Genomic DNA, 24,021 nt, shown 5'->3' with positions numbered 1-24,021 from the left:
GTTGCATTACCTGCTTATAAGTCCTGAATAAAGCTGACCCATTTATGCTCCTCAATGGCAACTGGGAGTGGTCGTGATCTAGCTCCACATCCCTCCCAGATAAGAGACCAATACGTTCTTACTTGGCCTTTATATACTGCTTCTCTCAGTTTAATCCAGATGTTATCTTCCCTCTCTTTTCTTAGCTTAACCTTTACCCTAGTCCTCCTCCTCTTTAATAGTAATATTCTATGATATCTTTCAGAGGAGTAGTTCAAGTACTGTTCTCTAATTAATTTGTTTATTTCAAGATTAAACGGCTGGAGGGGTCTGGGGACTGCTTTAGGACTTTTTCTTTGGTTTGACTTCTTTGCAATATCTATCACCTTATTAATACATGCATTAAAACTGGCAATTTATGTTCCATTACAATTAGACAAGTTCTCTACAGTGACCTCTAAGACACTGTCCAGGTCCAAGATGGCTTTGGTATCCCATTGACATCTCCCTGATTTCTTAGCAAAACTGACAGATTCACCGTTTAGTGCCCATGGATCGTTCAAGAGTAAGTTTAAATTTGCGGTAAGAGTTAGAACTTTGTGGTCACTGTAGGAAGAATTGAAAATCTTAAGATCTTTCAATAAGAAGGAGGTACTTCCCTCTACCACATAATCTAAAATAGATTCTCTGCTATAAGATTTACAGGTAAAGGTAGCCGGTGTATCTGAAGGTAATCTTCCATTTACTGTAATGCCATCAACCTTCATTAATTCATCAAGGAGCATTTTCCCTCTCTTATTTGTCCTAATATTTTGTGGAAAGAGCACTTGTGGGATCTGTAGAGATTCTTCTTTTTCCTTATTTCGGAATATATCCAAAGTAGAATTAGAGATTTTACAATTCAGATCCCCTACCAAGACTATATGAGGGGAAGTTCTACTTAATTAGCTTTCTTAATGTAGGAAAAAACAGTCTTTAAGAGTACATCGTGACCGGCATCTGGAGGAATATAAGCATTTATCAACGTCAGTGGTGTGCATTTTACATTGTCAGGATTATACAATGTTATTGCTAAAAAAAGATTACTAGGATGGGAGAGTAAAATCTTTTTTTTGTACATCCTCTACTGGATAGGGACCAAGGGGCTCTTCTACGATTCCGTGGGGTGTGTGTGGAGTTCTGTGTAGAATTTCCTCTACTGTTTTAAGAGTAGGTCCAAAGGATACATGGGGGACTGGAGAGCCAGTTAGATCCCCAGGGCACTGTACTGGATGCCTCTGGGATTCTAAGGATTCTCCTCCTCCCCGTTTACTACCAGTAGAATGAGACTCTACAACCTCAACCATATCAGGGACATTAGTAACAGTATTTACCATATCACCATCACTTCCATTCCCAATCACATTTTCTCCTCCGTTCCCAATAGTTACGGTATTTGACCCAACTTGGGGATTTTTTCCTTCCCCCTTTCCCATAGACTAAATAGTTGACTTTTTCCTTTCGACAGCATGCCAGAGACATCCTTGTTTCGTAAGGGGTTTGATTTAGTTTTTGCACAAGTCCTACCCACAAGTAATTGTCCTGACCTTAGTTTTTTTGCTGTCATTGTATTCAAGCACTGTATAAAAAGTTGCACTGAAGACAGATATAACAAAGGGATCCAAGGACAAAGGATAAAGCACTACACCATAAGTAACCAAAAATGAGTATAAAGTGACTATAAATATAAAATAAAATATATATATATTTATTTTAAAACAGAAAAAACAAATAGCAAAAAATAGATAAAGCAATTTACAAATAGTTACAGAGTCATCAATCACCAAATCATACGGCGGAGAGGGCAGGAGGGACAGGGGGACAAAAGACACTGCAAAAGGCCACTGCGTTAAGCTGTATTCAAGCAGATTTTCCTTTCCCTTCCTTTCAAACAGTGTTCCCCCCCCCCCCCCCCCCCAATAGAGGTGCTAGCTGCTACAAGTTGCCACTAGTCACAGTCCACTACTGCTATTAACTTTTTCTAGGCACAGATTACAAGAGTATAGATATTGTGAGGTGAGCATAGAGTACATATGGTGACAATAGGAGATATAAGGTGGCAAAAAGCATCCAGTTGCTTTGGCCTCGAATCTCAGGCCTCCAGGACTCAGGTCAGCCTACGTTCAAATAGGAGTGCTTTCACCGCTGATGCAAGATGTAGCCCAGGACCGAGCCCGCCCAACCTTTTCAACACTTCCAATATTTGGCCAGTAGTATGGCTCCTGCGGCACAGTTTCCATCTCTGCCACTGTCCACACCGACCAGGCAGCTCAGAGGGTCAAACCCAGCAAACTCAACAGGCCAATGGCAAAGGCCAGCAGAAACCAGGAACCGCAACTCAAGGATCTCTGCCACTGTTTTCTGCTACTGCAGTGGCTCCTTGTGATAAGAAAACAGCAGCGGCGGCTCACAACGCGACTCCTTACTTCCTTACAGCTCCACCTTTGCCAACTGCAATTTTTTCTAGACATCTTTTCAGGCATAAACCAGTGAATAATCTCCAGAAAAAAACTCCCCAGCCTCAGAAATCACACGGCCACAACAACACAGTACAGCACTAGGCCCGCAAGCAGCCGAGCTGGGCCAGGCTAGGTTAGGTTGGGAAGAGACAGGGACCAAACCAAAAACCAGGATGAAAACCCGAAACCAAGGCGGGCTTTTTCGTGGGGGGTCAACTGCGGAGCCCCAACTGTTTCGCCCACGTGGAGTGTCAGTAATGCACTGTGGATTAACCCACAGCGTGGCTCCTCTAGCCGTCGCACAGACAGCATGCAGGCAGTATACCCCCTGCCTGGTCTAAAAAATACCAGGCTTCCGCGGGGGGTGGGGGGGGGGGGGGGTGGGAGAGGTACCTGCTACCGGCTCTCCCTTGAACGCCTTGTGTCTCCTCGTGTGCGGGCAGGAGCAAAATCCTCAACTACAGCCCAGTGTTTGACAGACCCACACACGGCTCAGTTACACCTCGCAGCAGCAGCTCTCCTTACTGCCATCGCCTCTGTGCTCCCGTGCTGCAGCCGCTCAGCTCCGTGCTCTCAGCACCGGTGATTTAGTCCCAGCGGCAGCGGGCACTCGCTCTCACCACGCTGCCGCTACACTCTGCGCCTCGAACTGCTCCGCTCACGTGACCTCTGTCAGTCACACCTCAAAATCCTGTCAAAGAAAGAGTAACCTTCATTTCATATGGCAATTTTGATAGTGTTTAGGATACTCACTTTAGTATATCCCCGGAACAAGAGGTCCTTGATGCTTCCTGTCTCAAAAGGCATCAGTATAATGTGTTACAGGATCTCTATTATTCGCCAAAGAGACTGTGTACTTGGGGTTGTTGTAGAAACTGCTATTGATGCTCTACTGTAGACTCACACAGCCTATTAGGTCAATTGCAGTAAATACAATGGTGGCGGGACCAGGTCTTAAGAAGAGCAAATGCACTAATAGGTTTTAAATTTTTCGAAATCCTAAGCTGATCATTTTAAACCCCTCTCCCCCGTCCCCCAACCCTTCCGAGATTCTGGATGGGTTTATAGGAATAGTGTATTTTATAGTGGCTTCAGCAAGATTATGTACTACCAGATCATGGCTTGTTAAACCACCCAAAGTGAGAGAATGGTGGGCAGAGATCGTGCTATTTGTGTGATGGAGATGTCTTATTCTGCAAGGCCATTTAACACACAATTGCAGAACGTTTGGTATCCCATAATTAACTGCATGTACTTACTCATCCTCCAATAATAGCAGAATAATATTTATTTTTTTATTCATTATTTCATATGCTCGTGTGTGCACTCTTCTGGTAGATTTATCATCTGACTTTTATCTTCATGACCATTTGCACCCTAGTATCTTAGAATCATAAGAATTTACCACTGCTCCTGTGCAAAGTTCTTACAATTGAATCTTGACAGCTTTGAACCCTAACATTCGCCCAATGCCACATCACTTGGATTCACTTCTGACACCAAATCCGCCTTGAAGAAATACTTTCCCAAAGCAACAGATGGCCTAGTACCAGTTCACTCCTAAAGTAAATGAAACAGTTTATTTTAGAAAGTGACTTCAGAGCTGCTGTTTAAGCCCTCATACTCTCACAGTTGGTTTTTGGTAACCCCATGCTCCCTGGCCTCCCTGACTCAGCACTGGCACCCCTTAAGGGCATCTTACATGCCGCTGCACATTTTATCCAGGGCCTGAGGAAATATGATCACATCACCTCCATCGTTATAGCACTCCATTGACTCCCCTTGCTGGTTCATACCATTTTCAAAACCAGCTGCAAGATTTAAAAAGCCATGACGGCAAGCCCCCACTTATCTTGTTGAAACACGCACCATCTCTGGTGGTTCTTGGCACAACGAGGACACCATTAGACTGCAAACTAAGAGAATATAAAGCAGAAAAAACAAGGAAGCTGGCATTTTCGGTCTATGCATTCAGGATCTGGAACAACATCCTGATATCCATCAAGACCTCCCCAATGCTGCTCCTATTTAGGAAATAGTTTAACTCCTTTTAAATGAACCCTACATTATAATGCATTAACAGTCCACAACCCGGCCACCTCTATGTATACTTGATTTTGACCCTGTGCAACGTTCCGCTGCCTTTTGTATAGTTTTGCGCTACACAAATACCATATACATAGTTTTTGGGGGAAATGAAGGTATCTCCATCTTTAACCCATTATAAACTGTTTATTAGAATATGGATATTATAATAATTTTCTCTCTCTCAAGGTCAAGGAGAAGGGAAATTTGCTAACTAGTAATCCCAGTTCTACTAAAGTGAACTCTCCATTGAAATTATAAACAATCCTCCTTAGTCTGGGTAAATAGAAGGAGTAATTTGATTGCATTCCAGGCAGAATCCTACAAAAGGAACTGGGGTCATGATGGGACCCAACTGGAGTGTGCTTCATTAAGATCTCAAGACTGCAGTCTGGGTCGTTGTACTATCACTCTTTTCTTTCGTTATGCCTTCAAAAAAGCGTTCTAGACTAGTGTTGTCATTTTAAATAGAATTTAGCCAATTTATCTTCCAGGTAGGCTACCTAAGATATCTTTTTATGTTTTTTTATTGTATTTTCTAAAGTGTTCAATTTACTTATTTTATACCGTGATGTTGTGCATGGGCTGGCTAGTCAGTGTTTAGGACTTCAATGGGGAGCTCCTGGATTAAATGTATGCAACTTTTCAACAGTCAGTGACTGATGCTATTGCTGGTTAGCCACTACACTGATTGTGTTGTGCTTGTTTGTTTGTAAAGAAACGTCAATTCAGGTTGCTTATCATCTTTGTTTCTCTCAATAGGAGAACATTGGGCAAGTGAGGCAAATAACTTTGACACCGGTCACCACAGTGGAGAAGGTAAACAAACATTTTATCAGTGTGTGAAGAGGATTTGTAACTTAATATTGCACATTTTGCATATTTTAAGTAACATTGTTTTACATGCAAGGTTTTAGGGAAGTGTTTTTGTTCTTGTACTGTAGATAAAGAGTATCCTTGAATTGATGTTTCTCTCACTTTTCTACAGATCACCACTTGTTAGCACCAGATTTGATGGGGAAAAAATAGTCCCAAATTAAACTCTACCTTTTTCCTTAAGATCTGTCCTATGCTCAAAAGACACAAAAATAATTCTCTACACTTTGCTACAGTTTATCCAGTTTTTTTGTTGTGCGTATCGGGCTGTTGGTGAGCTTTCCATTTTTTGACTGTCTTTAGCTCTAAGTTTGGGTAAAGCAGTGTTTAATTGGTATGCTAGAGTAGCATCATCCGCTCAGCACAGACTACAATTGTGCACATCCTGCCATCACTTGTTGACTTCCATTCTAGATACATCGTAGGTACAAATCGACTAAACTATTATGTTCCATGTGAAATGTTATGCTGTACTCCTTCATGCATATTCTGTTATCGTCTCTGCGTTATTTATGTCCGTTGGTATACTGCAAGAATTCCTTCCACAGCTAAAAATCTATGCCACTCTGCAGCTGCAAGAAACAGGATTGCTAATAACCAATGTCAGTTGATCACACAACCACAAATATTTACCAAATCAAAAGAATGGAATCATGTTACCCTACAACATTACGTTAGTTGATAAATTACAGGAAATTATTAAACAAGTCTCAATGCAGAAGTTTTGTATGGATTTATTGCTTTAGCTACCCCTTATGGTAAGAAACTTTCACCTTTGAGCTTACGATGTACTCCTCCCAACCATCTGTAAACACTGTCTCGCCTGCCCCACTCCTTGATCTAAAACAGAATAGATGTCTATTGGCTTTCACCTTCTCCCCAAACCCTCTCCTCTGCAGATATCACTTGCTTTGCTTGTAAGTCACTGAGCGAACACTCACTAGTGGCAGTCTGAAATTTCTGCTCACTATGTAGACGCTGTTTGAGCTGCGACCCCCAACTTTGGAGGAAGTGGGTCGGCCCATCACTGTTGCAGAACCATTATATACTTTTTAAATGTGGTCAGCCATTGTTTGTCCTGCCAACCTAGCCATATCAGTGACAGTAGGCCCTCAGTAACTTAGACTCCCACACTAACTCTTTCCCTTACCATTGTCAGTCACAATCAATCACTTTCTGTGTTCCTCTCTCGAACTCCTCTGACTTGCACAACTCCTTTTTTATTGTATAAGAGTTGAGAGAGGGTAAGGAGCAGAGAAAGAAGTATCAGTAGAGCAGCAGATTGAAGAGAAGGTTGAAGAGACTGGGCAGAAATATTTGAAGACATCGCTCAGGGAAGTAGGGTAAAGATGAGAGGTAACATAGAAACCGTATAGAGGGGAAAAGAGAAGGAGCAAGAAGCCGATTTCAGCAGCTGTTACCAAGCCTGGCTTCTAGTAAACTCTTTACATCTTATAAGGTTATCGGTCCTGTGCTGTCTGCCTCTTTCTCTCCCCACTTAAACGCACACATCCGTGATCCAGCTGCATATTTGTTTAGTCAGTAGTATTAGTCATTGTTCTTCCTTGCCTCACTCTATCACGCAGTCCTTCAAAAGCCTCCTCTTTGACTGGTCCATGCTCTTGCTAGTTTGCGACAAGGTTGTAATCTGTGCAGCCTCAAATGTGGAAGCAGTTAGAACCTCTTGGTTAAAGGAGGTGTTATTGGAGTCTAGGAACACATTAATAGCATTCATCATACTATGGTATGAAGTGCCACAACATAGTAAAAATATACTGTAGTGTAGATCATATATATTCAGTATGTCTCGTAGTGGGATTTAATCGCTTCCAGTGCTGCCCTGACACAACCAAGATTAGACTTGGATTCCCTAGACAGCAGTTGGCATCACCTCAAGCAAGGTTCAGAGGGAGAGTGCAGATCTGACATCTTCTGTTAGCCTTTACCAATCCATTACAGTAAAGCCGCCAGTACTGTTATCTGCAATAAACAGTAAAGTGCCAATCTCAAGTGTGCCCAAAACCCGAGAAACACCACAGAAGACTGACATGGCTCGTACCTCCGACATAACGTCCATGGCATGCTGCTGTGGCACATTGTACAGCAATTTAATCAAGGTGTACCGTTCAGCAGGGACCCCCTAGTTATCCATAAATCAGAAGCCCAGAGACCAAGCAACTCTAGGCCCTCCCATCACGCCGCTGCTCAGGATACAGGTCCCTCCAGTTCTCTTAGACGCAAAATCAACTCGTCATATCCAAATGTGGTGCGATGCATTTGGATATGACAAATATACCCATCTGTTAGCTTAGCCCACTTTATCCATGCAGCTCGAGATATTTTAAATCAGTCTAGCAGATCTCTGCTCTTGGAAGGGACCTGAAAAATGCCACTTGCCTTGCATTTAGTGCCAGAGGGGCTCATCCGCAACCACTCGAAAAAAGTAAAGGTATACTAGATTCACAGCAAAGACTTTCAGTAAGATAAACTGTCATTTGCTCTCGAAAGTTCATGGCACTAATAGTCTTACCTCAGAAAATAAATCTTTATTCTGATGTATTGCTCCACTTATGCACTCAATTACATTTGAAGTAACAATGAAATGATAAAACCACAAAATGTATAAGAATGCAAATAATTATGCATTTCATACCAGTTATTATAATATTTCTTAATTATGGGATCTTATACACAAGTGCATGACATAGTTACTTTTTTCGAGATTTTGACATGGTTTCAGTTTCAATAAAATGAATGTTGCATTCGATGTTCCTTAATCCAGATCCTAAGAAACATCATTTTAATATAAGGTTTCTTCTTTTCAAAATAGTTTATTCATAACAAAAAATGCTTGGCATTCTAAGAGGTCAGGATATTAAGACTCATAAAAACAGTATTTAAATACAATAAGTAACAAAGTGAAACTAGTTTAAAAAAATGCCTTAAATAGTAACAAATATTACTGAAGGAGATGAATATAAATAAAACATTGCAGCCCTTTCCATTCTGAGTCTGCCTTGCATAAATGTATGCTTTTAAATTTGCAGTATTGTACTCGCAATAAAGAGAAAACAAACCGAGTATAAGTATTTAAATAAAACTTTGAAGATCTTATTTTTTTACTGTAAGAGGGATTGGTTTATTTTTTTACATTCTCTGTTTTTACAGTATGCTAAATCTGTTAATTAGCTTTGTTAGAGTGCGTTCCATCTTAAATGGCTTCAGGTTCATCTTGGCCCGGTATTCCAGGATGTATTCCTTAGTTAAATAAGTTTATCAAAAGCTACTTGCACAATACGCCCAAATAATGTTTACATTCTCTAAATGATTAAACATCCTTTGAAGTAGGAAGCACACAAGTTGTCTCTCCTAACTAGTACTACAGATGAACAACTGGATATAGACTTTATAAGTTATATTTATTTTGTCCTTTTCTAACCGAATTGCTTTAATGGAATTTCTGCTTCTCACATGTAGCCTAAACATTCATACCTTACGCTCTACCACTCTTAAATGATGAGGCACATCTCAGAGAGGCACCATATTCCATGCAGTAACAAGGTAGTATTTTACATCCTTTATGCTGGTTGAGTACTTGTTCTGCCCATTGACCTAGGAAGACTCAGTAGACCTTAATAATTACATATGCAGAGGCCTTTATTTTGTCTAATTGGGTTTCTGGCAGAGGTTGAGGGCAAAAGTTAAGTAAATATTTCTCGGCCATTGATATTTTTCTTGAACTTATCCTCTTGAGACATTGATTATTACATTCTGTTCAACGGCACATCTAACAAGTAATGTTAGGTCAAATTATACAAGGTCCTAGGCATACAGGAAAAATGATAATTCACTGTTTCCTAAATTCTGGGAAAGCAATTGGCACTCTTTAACCCTGTGAAAGAGTTGAGGATCAATAACCGAGCCAGTGGAAACCATAATTCGAGGGTTACTTCAAGGGACTTGATGGTCCTTGTTCTAATTGAGGTCACTATCTAGATTTATCTTGATCCTAGCCAAGTTAGTCAGTTACACCTCAAGAGTCTAGGTGACCGGATTAAGTTCCTGCTGTTCTTAATTGAGATCCGGTGCCTGACTTGGGCATTGCGCCAGTGGTGGGGAAACGTTACCAGATGAGGAAAACTAAATATTAGAAGCAGTAGTGGGAAATATTTACAGCACATTTGCGGCCTCTCTTAAGCCTCTGAGCGCCCCTGCTGTGTTGCAAAGGTATGATCTGGACCTCTCAGAAGCAATATAGAGGTTTACTGATGACCTCTCCATTGATAAGGCAGGGTTTATAGAGCTGGTAAATGCTGGCCTGCTGGTGTCCTGTCAAATATTTAGTGCTGCACCTAAGACTGCACATTTATTAGAATATGGCTATCATCACTTCATTCCCATTCATTGTTCATTATAGCTGATGCTAACTAGTTCTCATGCCAGATTCCCCAGACTGTTCATTGCCTGTAAGAGTGGCAAAAATAGGTCGGCATTGTCAATGACTGGGCATATGTGGACTAGGATGACCCAGCTTTCCAGATGGACTGACTGGGTACGGGCAACAGAAGTTATTTGCATGCTCTATATGGGGGAAGGCTGGGTCAAATAGCAAGACTGACCACATTGACGGTAATAGCTATATGGCATCGCCTAAACCGAGAAATGAAATGGAATAAGAGTAAACGCCAAAGACGACACTGTGGGAAGGGATCCGGCTGGGGCTTACGAACACCTTACAGGGTTTCCTGAGGTGGGATGACATAGGCCTCTCCATGTGGGCAGAGGTGTGGGATGCAAATGGGATTGTCCCATTTGAACACTTGTGGAGGGAATATCACATGTCCATCTGCGGTATGCACTCCATCAGCATATACCCCAGGATACACAAAAGGAATCCCCATTGGAACTGCGGCTATTGGATGGGCATGTCTGTTAAAAGGCTATTTCGTTAACGTACTGGATGCCAACTTGAACAAAGTGGCTTTTCTGTGTGCAGGTTTCTGTCTGGGGATTTCTCGGTGCACAGGTAGTGAATGCTTTATCTTTACCTCAAATTAAGACTTTCAAGGTGTGTGGCTCAGTCTACCCAGAAAAATCTCTGAAGAGGACCCACACCAGGAGTGTTGTATGTAATGTCTAAATATTTACTAGCTTATTACAGAATGCGGTATATGCAAGACCTGTCCCCCAAGAACAGGAAAGGAGAGAGCCACGAGGGTGACGTACAGGAATCTGATGAACCAAGAAAACTGCCCCCATTTAAAATTGTCCCTCTTCTAAAGTTCACAATACAAAGCCCCAACAGAGGTTAGATCCTCAGACATACAAGCAGGAGTGCCTGTGTAGTCCTAAGCCTCCCCAGAAATTGCTTGGCTACTCCCAAGAGTATTTCTCTAGCTCTGAACAATTTGCAGATCTGTCTGATATCATACTTCCACCGTGGTGCCACTCTCTGTCACCCAATCTGCCATTGGCTTCACTGGGGCTAAAGTCCCAGATGCCAATACTGATTTAGCCCCATTCTGTATCACAGCCAGTACCTCCAAGATCATCGACTCCTTTACCAAAGACTTAGCCATGAGCAGCATTGTGCTCCTCAATGACTGTCTTTAGCATCTAACCCATTTTCAACCTCCACAGGGTCTTGAATGTCATTAGCTGAAATAATTGCACTTTGGGTTGGTCGAAGAGGGCCAAAGGTGCAGGTGAGAACAAAGAGAAGAAAGGAATGGAAACACATCTCCTGGAAAAAGAAGTGGCTAAGCAGAGGGAACAGCATCCTTCACATTATGATAGATCACACCTCCTCAAGGCGCTGAGGATCTCTGAAGAACATGTAAAGTCACTAAGATAGATCTTCAAAGAACATAGAAATAGAGATCTCCTTGCACCTGGGAGTCCGAACATTAACAAAGACAACTATTTCTGTTGGAGGCCCCTCATGGGTGTCCTAAGTGACACCTTGCCCTTGTGACAAGCATACCTGTAAACCTCTTGGCTCAAGCCACATCAACATATGAAAACAGTCCTACATGGCTCTGATGAGCAAAGTACCATCCAAGTTTGGCCTGGTAATGCAATTGGAGAACAGAAAACTGAGCTTTCATTTAGCACTAATCAAAAGCAGAGTGAAAGAAAAACATTGCTGATCGACCTCTACTTATCCACATGTGGATCAAAAGAAATTAACTTTTTGGTGAATCTGAACTCCATATCATCATCTCTTTCAAGTACTTTAACAGTATAGGGTTCAGGGCTCTGCCTTAGTCTGCATGTGAGCCATTGCTAAGCCAAGCCTAAATTTGGCTGCAGCCACATGCCAATATTTCTTGACTCCAGTTTTGGTTCTGTCTATATCCCTGGAGAAAGATGACAGGAAGATTTATTTGCTTCACCTTGCCAGCAACCTATACAGCGCTGTTGCTCAACAGAGCAGTGTGAGAAAAGTGTAAATCTGCTCCCATTCCTGATGGACAAGCAAGATAAAACTAGGAAGATATTGGCAGAAGGCAGCTTACCCCTTAAACCTGCTATGAATGTATCCCTGAATGTGGCGGACCGAAGATTCCACCTTGTTGGGGTATGGACAAGATGGTTTGATACGAAGCATGGTAAACAGGACTGCTTTTGTTTGAATGTGCATGCCAGAGTGCTGGACATGCCCTTCCATGGGTAGGACTTTATTAACAAATTAATTAGGCAAGGCGCATATTTCAAGACTAAATCTCAGCAGCCCAGTCAGTGACAGGCCCATCTGTATTTCATGGGCTGAGAGGCTGGTACACACAAAGATTTTCCCCCTCAACTACTCCCAACAGTGGTCTTTCTCTGCTGCAGCACAGAGGGACAGAAAGGCCTCCGAGCAGGGCTGATTGTACTGATGATTGTAGCAGACATGATGCGTCCATTTGGCTTCATTTGGGTGAGCTCAGAACATATCCCATAAAGCCTCAGTTTTGGACATGATCACCTTGTACTGGGTGATGGACATGTTCACATTTGGTCACACATTGGATTTCACACAGCTACTATCCAACAGCTTCAGGGCATGCAGAATCGAAAGGTTTGCCTTATCAACTAGAAATAAAAGTACAAGGTGTCCTCGGTAAATGTGAAATAGAATTAATAATGATCATGCGAAAAACCAGGGGACTCCATGTTTTTCATGGGACATTAAAGACAAATATTTGTTCCATGAAGAGCTGCACTTTCTGAAGAGGTTATTCCTAGAGCATTCATTTAAGATGGTAATGCAGACACAGGTAATCACTTAGCTGCAGCTAATCACTGGATGTCATTTTTAAATGTCAGTGACTACTACTGAAGTTCAAATAGGGCAAATGTAATTGACTATTCAAGATTTTGCCCCTAGACCAGAGTTTTCCATGGAAGCTCACTTCTGAATCAGTCATGTCCCAGTCTTCAGCTTCTTGGACAACTGGCTAACATTATTGTTCTTAGCAGAGGACTAGGAGGCTTTGCTAGGTGCACACAACTTTTGGGGTTGTCTGTCAGCTTCCCTAGTGACTCCATCTCCAATGTCTTTCGTGACACTATCTCAGCAGAGTGTCTTTCTCTGCATCAACCTGGAGTTCAGGTAATGCAGGAAACAACTTGTGGAAGAAATGCCTTGTTGACTTGCCTGTGTTTTCCAGCCACACTATAAAAAACAAATTAGGTCAAATAGGCCAAATAAATAACTAGAGAGGGTTTTCACATTGCCCGTTTAGGATGGCAAGGTTACTCAAGAGTACCATATTGCAAAAATCTTGATAATTTTCATTGCTTTTGTGTAGCACATTCCCATCATTCGTATTGTTTCGCAACACTTCTAATTTGGTTGCCTTTGACAGTGTTGGGAGTCTTGCTGACTGGATTCAAAGTGTCTAGTAATATTGGGTGTGTCATAGTGTTTACAGGCGACTCCTATTCAATAGTGACAGGCAAGTCTGTAGTTGACTAGATTCTGTTATGGATCTTTGTGCATCATTATGTGCATAGATGTGTGTGCTCAAGCACATTCGGTTTGCTACATTTACGTTGTATGATAGTCTGTTTCTCTGCTTCGGGTGATGCTTTTTCCAGGCACCTTTCCCTATTATTCGGGTGTACAGGAATTACAGCTTTACCTTAACTCTTTCAGTATGGTTTATATGTAGATTTATAAGAAAATAGATTTGGTAATATAACTTAAATAGATGTCCAGCTAGGGCGCTAGGTGGTGCCGGACCAGCATGGCCGCTTCGCGGTGAAGCTCCAGGCGCCGGATCCCGTCAATCCTTCCTAATCCTTCCTACTCAGCCCTGGCCGGCTTCCTCTGGCTGCATTGGAGCCCTCAATCGCCTGGCTGTCCCTGGCCTGGGTTTGGGGCGCGTCTGCCCACTCGGAGCTGCGCCACGCCGTGTTTGTGATTGCCCGGCTGGAGGCTGCTGCGGTCCTGGTCCCTGGACGCGGGCGCGCGGCTAATCGAGCTTGCAGCGCCCACGAGGTGTTTAGGCCGGGAGGAGTTGTCTTTGCTAATGCGGCGAGCCCCCCCCCCCCCCAAGAGACAGGCGGCGCTCCTGCCGGGCGCCGCCAGCTGGAGGTGAGGAGGTCCGGGTGCTCCTCCCGGGACGCTGAGCCATGCTGGGGGACCGGCGGTAAGTGTGGTGCTGGTTGGAATCCCCGGTGGGGCGATCTGAGAGGCTGTGGGGGCTGGAGGAGGTGGGGGGCCCTCCCCATCGGGCCGGGTGTCGGCGGTCAGGGGGTCGGCTCCTCTCCTTCCCCCACCTACGTTACTGGACTTACCCTTGCTCTCCGCGGCCTGCTCTGGCGTGGTCGTGGTGGAGGCGCCGCCTCGGGGGTTCGGGCCGGCAGTCAGGGGGTGACTGGCCATCCTTCTTCTTCCCCCCCCCCCCTTCCCCCCCCCCCCCCCCCCCCCCCCCCCCTCCCGTTCCCCTACTCCGGAGTTCCGTGTGTCGGGGGTGGCCCTGTACTCAACTGCCCCTGGAGCCCGTGGGCTGGAGCTGCGTGCAGGCTGTGGTGGCACTGGACCCTCCGGGAGGAGGCCTGCAGCGAGGATGTGCGCCCTGGGACTTCGGCTGGTGTGACGAGGCCTGGCCCCGGCTGTGGTGTGCGGCGGAGGGTAGCGCTCCTCCGGGGTAGATCCGGGGTTGGGAGCCAGCAACAGCTCTTCAGAGTTCATCGGCTGCCAAATCGGGCAGATAGCGGGACGATACCTTGCGGGGCTGGCGGCGGGTGGCCTTCTGAACAAGCAAGGGGTCCTGCCCGTGTTTTCCCCCTTCCGCCGTTCGCCTCCCGGGTCTTTGCAGAGGTGCTGGGGCTGGCCCCGTTGGCCCTTTGACCGGGCGAAGTGCCCCCGCTGCTCGTGGTGCCGCCGCCTTGGGTAAAGACAGGGCAGCCAGGCCGCCGCCCGTGGCCACCCAGACCAAGATGGACAAATTCACGACCTCCGAGAGGGGGGCGAGCCCCGCCGGGCGGGGGGCCCTGACTCCTGGCACAGACCTCGCAGCTATCCTGCAGGCCATCACGGCCTCCCGCTCCTCCCTGGAGGGTATGGTGGGAGAGGTAAAGGTTGACGTAGCCCTTCTTCGACAGGACCTGCGTAACGCCACCGCCCGGACCTCTGAAGCTGAATCTAGAGTGTCGACAGCTGAAGACGATATCCGCCAGCTGCAGGACCAGGTGCGTGAACTGACCACCCACTCTAAAGAATTGCACCGCCGAGTTGAGGATGCTGAAAATCGTGCCCGTCGCTGTAACCTCCGCCTGGTGGGGTTCCCGGAGGGGGCCGAGGTGGGTCGTGCGGATGACTTTCTGGAGCGCTGGTTTAAATCCTGGATGCCGGCGGACAGCCTCTCGGCCTGTTTCGTGGTGGAGAGGGCCCATTGTTCCCTGGCTCCCAGACCCCCGGGGGCACCCCCCGTCCCTTTATCCTAAAGATCCTTAATTTTAGAGACCGGGACGCGATCCTATAAGAGGCCAGGCGCTTGGAGACTCTCAAGTACCAAAATCACACCATAATGGTATTCCCGGACTACACCCGAGAGGTCCAGGAGCTACGGCGCTCCTACAGGGAGGTAAAGCAGAAGATGAGATCCCTGGGCCTCCAATATCAGCTGCAGTTCCCGGCTCGCCTACGAGTCATTTTCCAGCACAAGACTCTTTTTTGACACGCCACGAGCGGCCTTGGCCTGGCTAACAGAGGAATGTCCCCTACACCGGGCTGGACAGAGATCACCGGCGGGAGGCGCCCCGGGCTTCAAGATCTCGACGGCGCACGCTGCCCCGGAGGCGCGCGGGGGAGGAGGTGATTGTCACGCGCTCCGCGGGGCGGCCGCGCCGTAAATTCGGGGCTTCCTCTGCCTCCTTGGCGGCGCCTACCAGTCCTGCTGCCGCTGGGCGGCGGGTCGTGTCCCCCCTTCGAGCGGTCTCCGCGACCCGGCCCGCCCCCCAGGTGGACACTTCGGACCTTTCCCGCAGCCCCACCATTTGACTTCCATCTATTGCTCACAGTATTCTGTCGGGGAGGGGTGGCTGGGACGCGACTCCTGGCTGTGGGAATTAGAGGTCGGGCCTCAGTGCTCCAACGTGCTTTCTGCTCTCGGCCAGGGCGGATGAATTGGGTCTGTTCTGATTTTAAGGGGTCCACGGGCACTCAGGCCTGAGCGTTTTAGCTTGGTTGGTTGTTACATACTGTTAGGGCGACAGATGCTTGTGTTTTCGAAGTATAGAGTGGGGGGTAGGGGGTTGGGGTTGGTTTGGGGTTGTTTTTGCCTCCTAAAGAGGTTTTTGTTGATAGAGGGTACAACCCTCGCTGTTGTAATTCTAAGGCATCATGTAACGTTTGACCTGATCTCCTGTCCGATCGCTTCATGTCCCTCCTTTCAGGGAGCTTGCGTGCCCACGCACCCATCGGCGCGGTGCCTGCTGGATGGTAGCTCCATGTGGATTTCCCGACTGACGCACGGTTCGCATTCGTGGTCACCTCTTCCACCTCCGGTCACGCATGCTCCAGATAGCACCTATGGCAGATACACTTGTGCCAAAGGCCGCCATGCGCATATTGTCCTGGAACGTCAATGGCCTACTGGATTGTTTCAAACGTATGGCAGTCCTCAAATACGCGCAGCGTGCGGAGATTGACGTGCTCCTTCTTCAAGAGACCCACCTGCTGGGTAATAATTGTCCCTTTCTCGCCCGTTACGGATATGATAGGGTCTGGCACTCGGGCTTTGCTAGGGGCTCCCGGGGGGTGGCTATCCTGGTTAAACAATCCTTTCCCTTTGTACTGACTCAGGTGCATCTAAACCCCCAGGGTATGGCTGTTGCGGTCTGTGGCACTCTTGAGGGCCGACCGCTCACTCTGCTGTCCCTTTATGCAGCGCCGTCCCTGTTGCAGACAGCTCTCTCCTACACCGTAGATCTACTCCCCAGACTTCCGGCGGGGTCGCTTGTCCTCGGGGGGGACTTTAATGCTGTTCACACACCCCATCTGGACTCGACAGGCCCGGTCTCCCTTACCAGAGCCGCTCGCGCGAAGCGATTATCGTGTTGGGCTGAGGCCCAGGGCCTGTGTGACGTCTGGAGGGATTGGCACCCGCGCGATCGCCAATATACCCACACTTCGGCGGCACACCATTCTCACGCCCGGATTGACCTAATCTTTGTCCCCTCTACCGAGTGTGCAGGGGTTCGCGATGTCCGCATTCTTCCGAGGGGCCTCTCTGATCACTCGCCGGTGCTTTCCCGCTCTCGGTCCACCTCCCTTTTCTGCCCGTCCGACGTGGCGGTTGAACGCCTGGTTCCTTCAAGACAGTCTTTCGGAACGCGGTGGGAAATGAGATTAAGGACTACTACTCCCACAACGTGGGCTCCGTCTCTTCCTCGGCCGTCCTTTGGGAGGCCGGCAAGGCGACTATTAGAGGGGCGGCAAAGGGGCGTCTGCAGCAGCAGCGTCGGCGTCAACTCCAGCAGCTCACAGCCTGTGAAGCGCAGGCCCTGGAGCTCGAGCGAGACCAAGACGCGTTGGGAGACGCCACACGGGCGCGATGGCTGGCCTTTCTCCGAGAAGAGATGCGCACGCATTCCCTGGAGGCGGCGAGGACTCTTTGGCGTTCCTCGGTGGCCCGGGTGTACGGATGGGGGGATAAGAATGGTACGCTTCTTCACCGGCTAGCTACCTATCCTCGTGCAAGCCGGGTTATTCCTGCCATCACGGACTCCTCGGGTGGGACCCATACGGTTTCAGTGGAAATAGCTCAAACCTTTGCGGACTACTACGCCCAGCTATACCGGGCGCGGGCGCCGGGGATCTCCCTTGCGGAGTTGATGAGGGAGTGTGGGGCGGCCCTCGGGCGGCTGGGGCAGGAGGCTTGCGAGAGCTTGGACCTGCCCATTACCCTGCAGGAGGTTGAAACTGCAATCGGCCACTTGGCGCCTGGGAAAACCCCGGGACCGGAATACTACGCCCATTTCCGTGAGACCCTGGCCCCGCGACTTCTGGATCTCTTTGCATAGGTGGTGGAGAGAGGTTCATTCCAGCGGGAAACAGATACTGCCACTATAGTCGTCCTTCCGAAGACTCAACCCCCATCACAGTCCTGTTCAGATTATCGGCCGATATCTCTGATCAACACCGAGCTTAAGATATACGCTACTATTCTCGCGCAACGGCTGCGCCCGCTTCTTGTCTCGCTGGTCCACCCGGACCAATGTGGATTTATGCCGAACCAAGGAACCAGACACTGCCTGCGGTGCTTGCACCTTGCCCTGGCCCACCGAGAGCGCCTTTCTCCTTATCTGGCCCTTCTACTGGTTGACTTTGAGAAGGCCTTTGATTCGGTGGGGTGGGAATACCTTGGAGAGACCCTGGAGCGATTGGGGTTCGGCCCCCAGTTTCGCGCCATGGTGCGGGTTCTGTACGCGGACCCACGGGCTCGAGTACTGGTCAATGGGTCTTTGTCCCGCGCGTTTTCCATAGGACGGGGGACACGGCGGGGCTGGCCGCTCTCGCCCCTCCTTTTCGCCCTGGCGATGGAGCCCCTGGCTGTGCTAATCCGGTCGGTTACGGTTCTCCGTGGCTGGGACTGGCCGGGTATGGTCCCTGATAAAATTGCTTTATATGCGGACGATGTCCTTCTTTATCTCTCGGATCCGGCTGTATCGGGTCCTCAGGTGCGCCGGACTCTTCGCCGGTTCGGACAGGCATCTGGCCTCCGTCTGAACTCTGGGAAATCTGTATTGGTTCCGTTACACCCATCTAGGGAGTGTTTAGATTGGCAGTCTGACATTCCCATCCGGAGACTGTCCTTTAAATATCTGGGGATCTCGGTTACCCTTCTCCCGGAACTCTGCTGGGCTCTTAACATGGCCCCCGTGGTTAATAAGACCAGATCAGACATGATAAAATGGCAGTCACTCCCGTTGGGAAGGATTGCTCTTTATAAGATGATGATCCTCCCTCGGTTTCTATACATGCTACAAAACACGCCCTGTCTCTTCCCCCGCTCTTGGTTTCGGGACCTGGACAAGACCGCGACTAAATTTCTCTGGGGTGGCGGCAGGCCCCGGTTAGCTTTAGACCGCTGCCGGGTTCCTTCTTATGACGGCAGCTTGAGCATGACAAATCTTTACCTGTACTATCTCGCTACGCGGCTGCTAGTGGTCCATGACTGGTTTTCGGGTGGATGGGACGATCCGGCTTACAGACTTGAGGTGCAACTCACCGGGTTCCCTTCTATTCAAAGCATGCTCTATGGGGCGACGATCCCTCGATCGCTTCCGGAGGTCGTACGGGCTCCCTTTCTGGCGTGGCGGGCCGCCCTGCGGCACACCCGCTGGTCGAAGGTACTGACCTGGGTTACACCGCTCTGGCATGGCACTTGGTTGCGGGAGGTATCGGGGCTCGACGGGTTTCGCAACTGGGACCTTTTGGTGATCTCCTGCCTGGGTGATGTCTGGCGGGGGTGCCATATGTGTTCCTTCCAGGAGCTTCGGAACAGTTTTTCTTTACATCCCTCGCAATTTTATAGGTATCTACAGCTGCGCCATGCGCTCCGATCTCACGTCCCCCTGGACTTCAGGCTCCCCGACCATAGCCCGCCTGAGGCTCAGGTGATGCTGGGATGTCTTGGGAGGGGGGGATATCCCGTATTTATCGATCCCTGGTCAATAACACCCCGGTGGATTGGAACGGATTGAGGCAGCGGTGGGAGGCCTGGGTGGGTCCTCTGGACGACAGTGATTGGGGGGACGCCCTTATGGCACCCAGGACGATCACCACATCGGCTAGATTGCGGCTCATCCAGCTTTATTATCTCCACACTGCATACCTGACCCCGGAACGTCTGTTTCGAGCGGGCCTGTGCCGAGAGCCTTCATGCGCTCGGTGCGGGGTGGAGCCGGCAGATTTCTTTCATATGGTCTGGTCTTGCCCTCGCCTGGTGAGCTTCTGGGCCGAGGTTGAATCTGAATTGACCGAAGTCCTGGGATGGGAGGTCCCCCATGATCCTCGGTTAGCGCTGTTGGGAATAACGGACGGGCTGGATGGCTCCCGTACTGAGAAATACTTCCTAACTACGGCTCTGGTGGTGGCTAAAAGGGATATCGCAGCCGACCCGACCCATCCAGAGGAGCCAAATGGAGGAGAGGGGTGGATTGGTGCGCTGCTCAGGAGCGGACACTGTACGCTGCCCGGGGCTGCCCCCAAAAGTTTCGCAAAATATGGGGGAAATGGCTTGGGGGCTTAGTTTAGGGGAGGGAGTATATTGGGCGGGAATGGAAGGGAGGGGGTGGAGGAGAAAGCTCATGCGACTGATTATCAGTGATTCTGTGACAGGTCTTGCCGATGCCAAGTTATTTCAATTGCTACATGTCCTGTTTGATTTTGATGCCTATATAAAAATAAAAATTTGTTTATCAAAAATAGATGTCCAGCTAAGGTGGCAAATGTTTTTAGCATGGAGCCATGTTGTGCTCATGATGTAACCAGGGGCTATATGTTATTTGTGTAGGATGATGTGTGAGCACAACCTGATACGGATGTGCTTATGAGGTGGTAAATGTTTAGGCAACTTGGATTTTCTTTATTGATGATTTTGTTGCTAATCCTCAAATTCAGAATAAGTCTCATATGGTGTCCTAGACTTTGGTCTTGACAATTGTATATCTAGTTTACTTTGTGCTGCCCTTTTCTCGTATGTCACAGAAACAAATGAGATTGTTGGTAACTAAAGAGACGGTTACACGTACTATTGAATTGCTAGAAAGTTCCGTGTGTACTCATATGGCAGTATGTGACCTTTGTATTTGTCAAATAGCAGCAGACTGGGACAAAGATTTGCAGCGGTGGGCCTACGCAAGCAGAGTTCAATGCATGGTAACTCTAAAACTGGGCCATGCGAGCACAGGGATATTCAGACTAATGCTCATGTTTGTAATCCTGAAAAAACTTAAAGGAACTGCCACCGGGGGGGTAAATAGTGATGTTAAAATCGGGTTGGCTAATGTATCAGTGCTTGCATCTATCACCAGCTGTTCATTTTCCCTCTGCGGGGACATTTCTGCATCACAAAGCAATAGTTGTGCTTGGTAGAGCTTTGTGTGAGGAGAAAATCTGAAGCAGGCACAATTCCTTGACCAAAAGTGAATACACTTTTGGTCAAGGCAAAGAGACAATATTAAAACAAGCATTTGCAATGCAATAGATCTCACATTTACGGGAGTTTAAGCTATTGGCATTGTAAATGACAATGCCTTTTTTTTTTTTTTTTTAGACAAAAAATAAATGAAAGGCATTGTAATTTACAATGCTAATAGCTCAAACGTGCATAAATGCGAGACCTATTGCATTGCAAATGCTTGTTTCGAGTTGGGTGATCCACACGTCTCATTGCGCATGGCTGCCATTATTTAGCATGTAAATTAAAAAAGTTGGGTGAGCCACATGCAACGTGACACACGGCTGCCCTTATTTAGCATATACATTTAAAAAAAAAAACCATTGGCATAGCCAATAGGTAGGCACCACGGACAACGGGAGGGAGGGTGGAGGTAAAGAAGGCACCACGGACAACGGGAGGGAGGGTGGGGGGGTAAAGGGGTGGGGGGGTAAAGAAGGCACGGACAACGGGGAGGGAGTAGAGGGGTAAAGGAGGCACGGACAATGGGAGGGAGGACTGGGGGGTAAAGAAGGCACAGACAACAGAAGGGAGGGCGGGGGGTAAAGAAGGCACGTACCACAGGAGGAATGGCGTGGGGTAAAGAAGGCACGGACAACGGGAGGGAGGGCAGAGTTGTCAAGAAGGCACCACGGACTGAAGGTAAGCAAAGCACGTCATGCCTGCAGTAAGAGAAACTAGATAAAAAAATAGTGCTTACAGACTAAATAACAGGTACCGTGTAATAACTGAAGTAAAATGGCCAGTCGCCATCGGAGGTTACAAATGAAGACAAGGCAGTACTAAGGAGGGACTAATGAGCCTTTTTACGAACCAGAAGCCAGCATTTAGGAAGGACAATGACACAACGTAATGGCAAATATGGGCAGAGAGTTGGGTGAGCCACTAGCAGCGTGACGCACGGCTGCCCTTATTTGGCATATAAAAGTTTTTTAAAGCATTGGCATAGCCAATAGGTAGGCACCACAGACAATGAGAGGGAGGGGGTAAGGTAGGTAACAAGGACAACGAGAGGGGGGGCAGGGGTAAAGAAGGCACCACTGACAACAGGACGGTGGGAGGTTTGGGGGTAAAGAAGGCACGGACAACGGGGAGGGCGGGGGGGGGGTAAAGGAGGCACAGACAACGGAAGGGAAGACTGGGGGTAAAAAAGGCACGGATAATGGAAGGGAGGGGGTAAAGAAGGCACAGACAACGGGAGGGTGGGTGGGGTTGTCAAGTAGTCACCACAGACAATGTATGCAAAGCAGGTAATGCCTGAAGTAAGAGAAACTCGATAAAGGAAATAGTGCTTACAGACTAAATAACCGGTACCGTGTAACAACCGAAGTAAAAGAACCAATCGCCATGGAATGTTACAAGTGAAGACAAGGCGGTACTAAGGAGGGACTAACAAGCCTATTTCCAAACCAAAGCCAGCATTTATAAAGGACAATGACACAAGTCAAAGGCAAATATGGGCGGGGCTTCTATTCCCTACGCCACTACAACAAGTCTCGCAGGGCATGTGCGCTCACTCTAGGCACGACCTAAACAGGCAGTGAATATGTGACAGGCTAAATCTTTGACTGATGGTATACCCCTCAAGGGAGCCACTTAATATTCACTAAAAGCCTTTTGATGAATGCAAAACTGCAACGTACTCTTCGTATAAAGCTTGGTGTAATCATAGGACCCGGGGTATTCAAGCAGTCTCATCTCTCTACCCCATGATAAAAACTGTGACCAAATATTAGAATTGTTATCATTTAAATACCCCTGATCTAAACGTGCCAGAGCAAATGCAGCTTTCAACCAATTATCGTGGAGTGGGGCCGTGGGTCTTACCAGAGTTTACATATCTCCCTTCGGGCAATAAGAATTAAGTATAGTAACAAACCTCTTTGTACTGGCCGCAGAAGATTAATCAAATCAAAATCCATACCAAAATTACTATAGAAAGGTTCAGATTGATCTTGACTTTAAAAATGGCGCCAAGAACACGCTCCACATTCTGCCAAAACCCGCTTAGTTTAAAGCACTCGTAAAATATGTGTATGTCGTTAGCTTTAGAAGAGTCACATCTTGGACATTTAGGAGAGAATAGAGGAGCAAATCTAGCTATTTTCACAGGGGTATAGTATAATCTATTAATAACGTAAAAATTATTCTTTTTTAAAGATGCCAGTTTAACAAATTTATATAGGGTTTGCAATGATAAATCATATAGATCTTCAGCTTTAGAGTCCAAGAGTGACTGATTCCAGGCCTCATACTGTGGAGGAAGTTCTGCGTCATCTGCATCGAGAAGTTTCTTATCCAATATGCAACCTCCTTCTTTTTGGGATTTGAATTTTGAAGAATAAACTTGGTTGCCTGCAGTATACCAGGAGGCCAATTGTAGGTATTTAAATTTTGAAAAAAAGCTTCCTATTTTAGATCTTAATAGTTCCCACAGATGAACGCCATCTGAAGCTGCAAGGTCTGACCAAATCGAGATGCTGGCCCTTTTAATTAGTAACGCAAGACTATCATCTAAGGAGGCAGGCGTCCCAGGGGAATCCCAAATAGGGGCAAATTCAGAATAACCAATCCCCCATCTGCATCTAACCCTGTACCACACATTGAGGGCTGCTCTTAAAACTTTCAGGCGAAATTTTTTTTAAAAACCTTGGTGCCCCAAATTTGTAAAAAAACCTTCTCCCCCACCCTCGACTATGGCCATTTCCTTCAATATCTTTCCCAAGTTAGTTTCCTCAGTTATGGTCAAAAGATTGTATGTTTTTAAATTGAAAATCGAAAGAGTACCAGGCTATGTCCGGAAGAGCAAGACCCCCTTTCAGTAGTTTACGTCTTAACTTCTTCCAAGAGAGTCTAGTACTCTTATTGGACCAAATAAAACTACCTATTTTGCTCTGGATTTT

The 24,021-nt window shown here is 47.2% G+C and overlaps 1 protein-coding gene across 2 annotated transcripts in view; it reads left to right on the top strand.

Moving 5' to 3' along the window:
- The window catches only part of SCAF11 (SR-related CTD associated factor 11), a 968,921-nt gene that overhangs the window by 811,713 nt on the left and 133,187 nt on the right, over nucleotides 1–24,021 (top strand). For both annotated transcript variants that reach the window (XM_085653364.1, XM_085653363.1), the window contains exon 14: nucleotides 5,325–5,381. In XM_085653364.1, coding sequence (XP_085509490.1) covers nucleotides 5,325–5,381 — 57 coding nt within the window. The remainder of the gene's footprint in view (nucleotides 1–5,324; nucleotides 5,382–24,021) is intronic.

This window comes from Triturus cristatus, chromosome 4_1 (assembly GCF_964204655.1).
Source record: "Triturus cristatus chromosome 4_1, aTriCri1.1, whole genome shotgun sequence".
NCBI lineage: Eukaryota > Metazoa > Chordata > Amphibia > Caudata > Salamandridae > Triturus > Triturus cristatus.
Note: the sequence above shows the minus strand (reverse complement) of the source record. Positions and strands in the feature narration are given on the sequence as shown.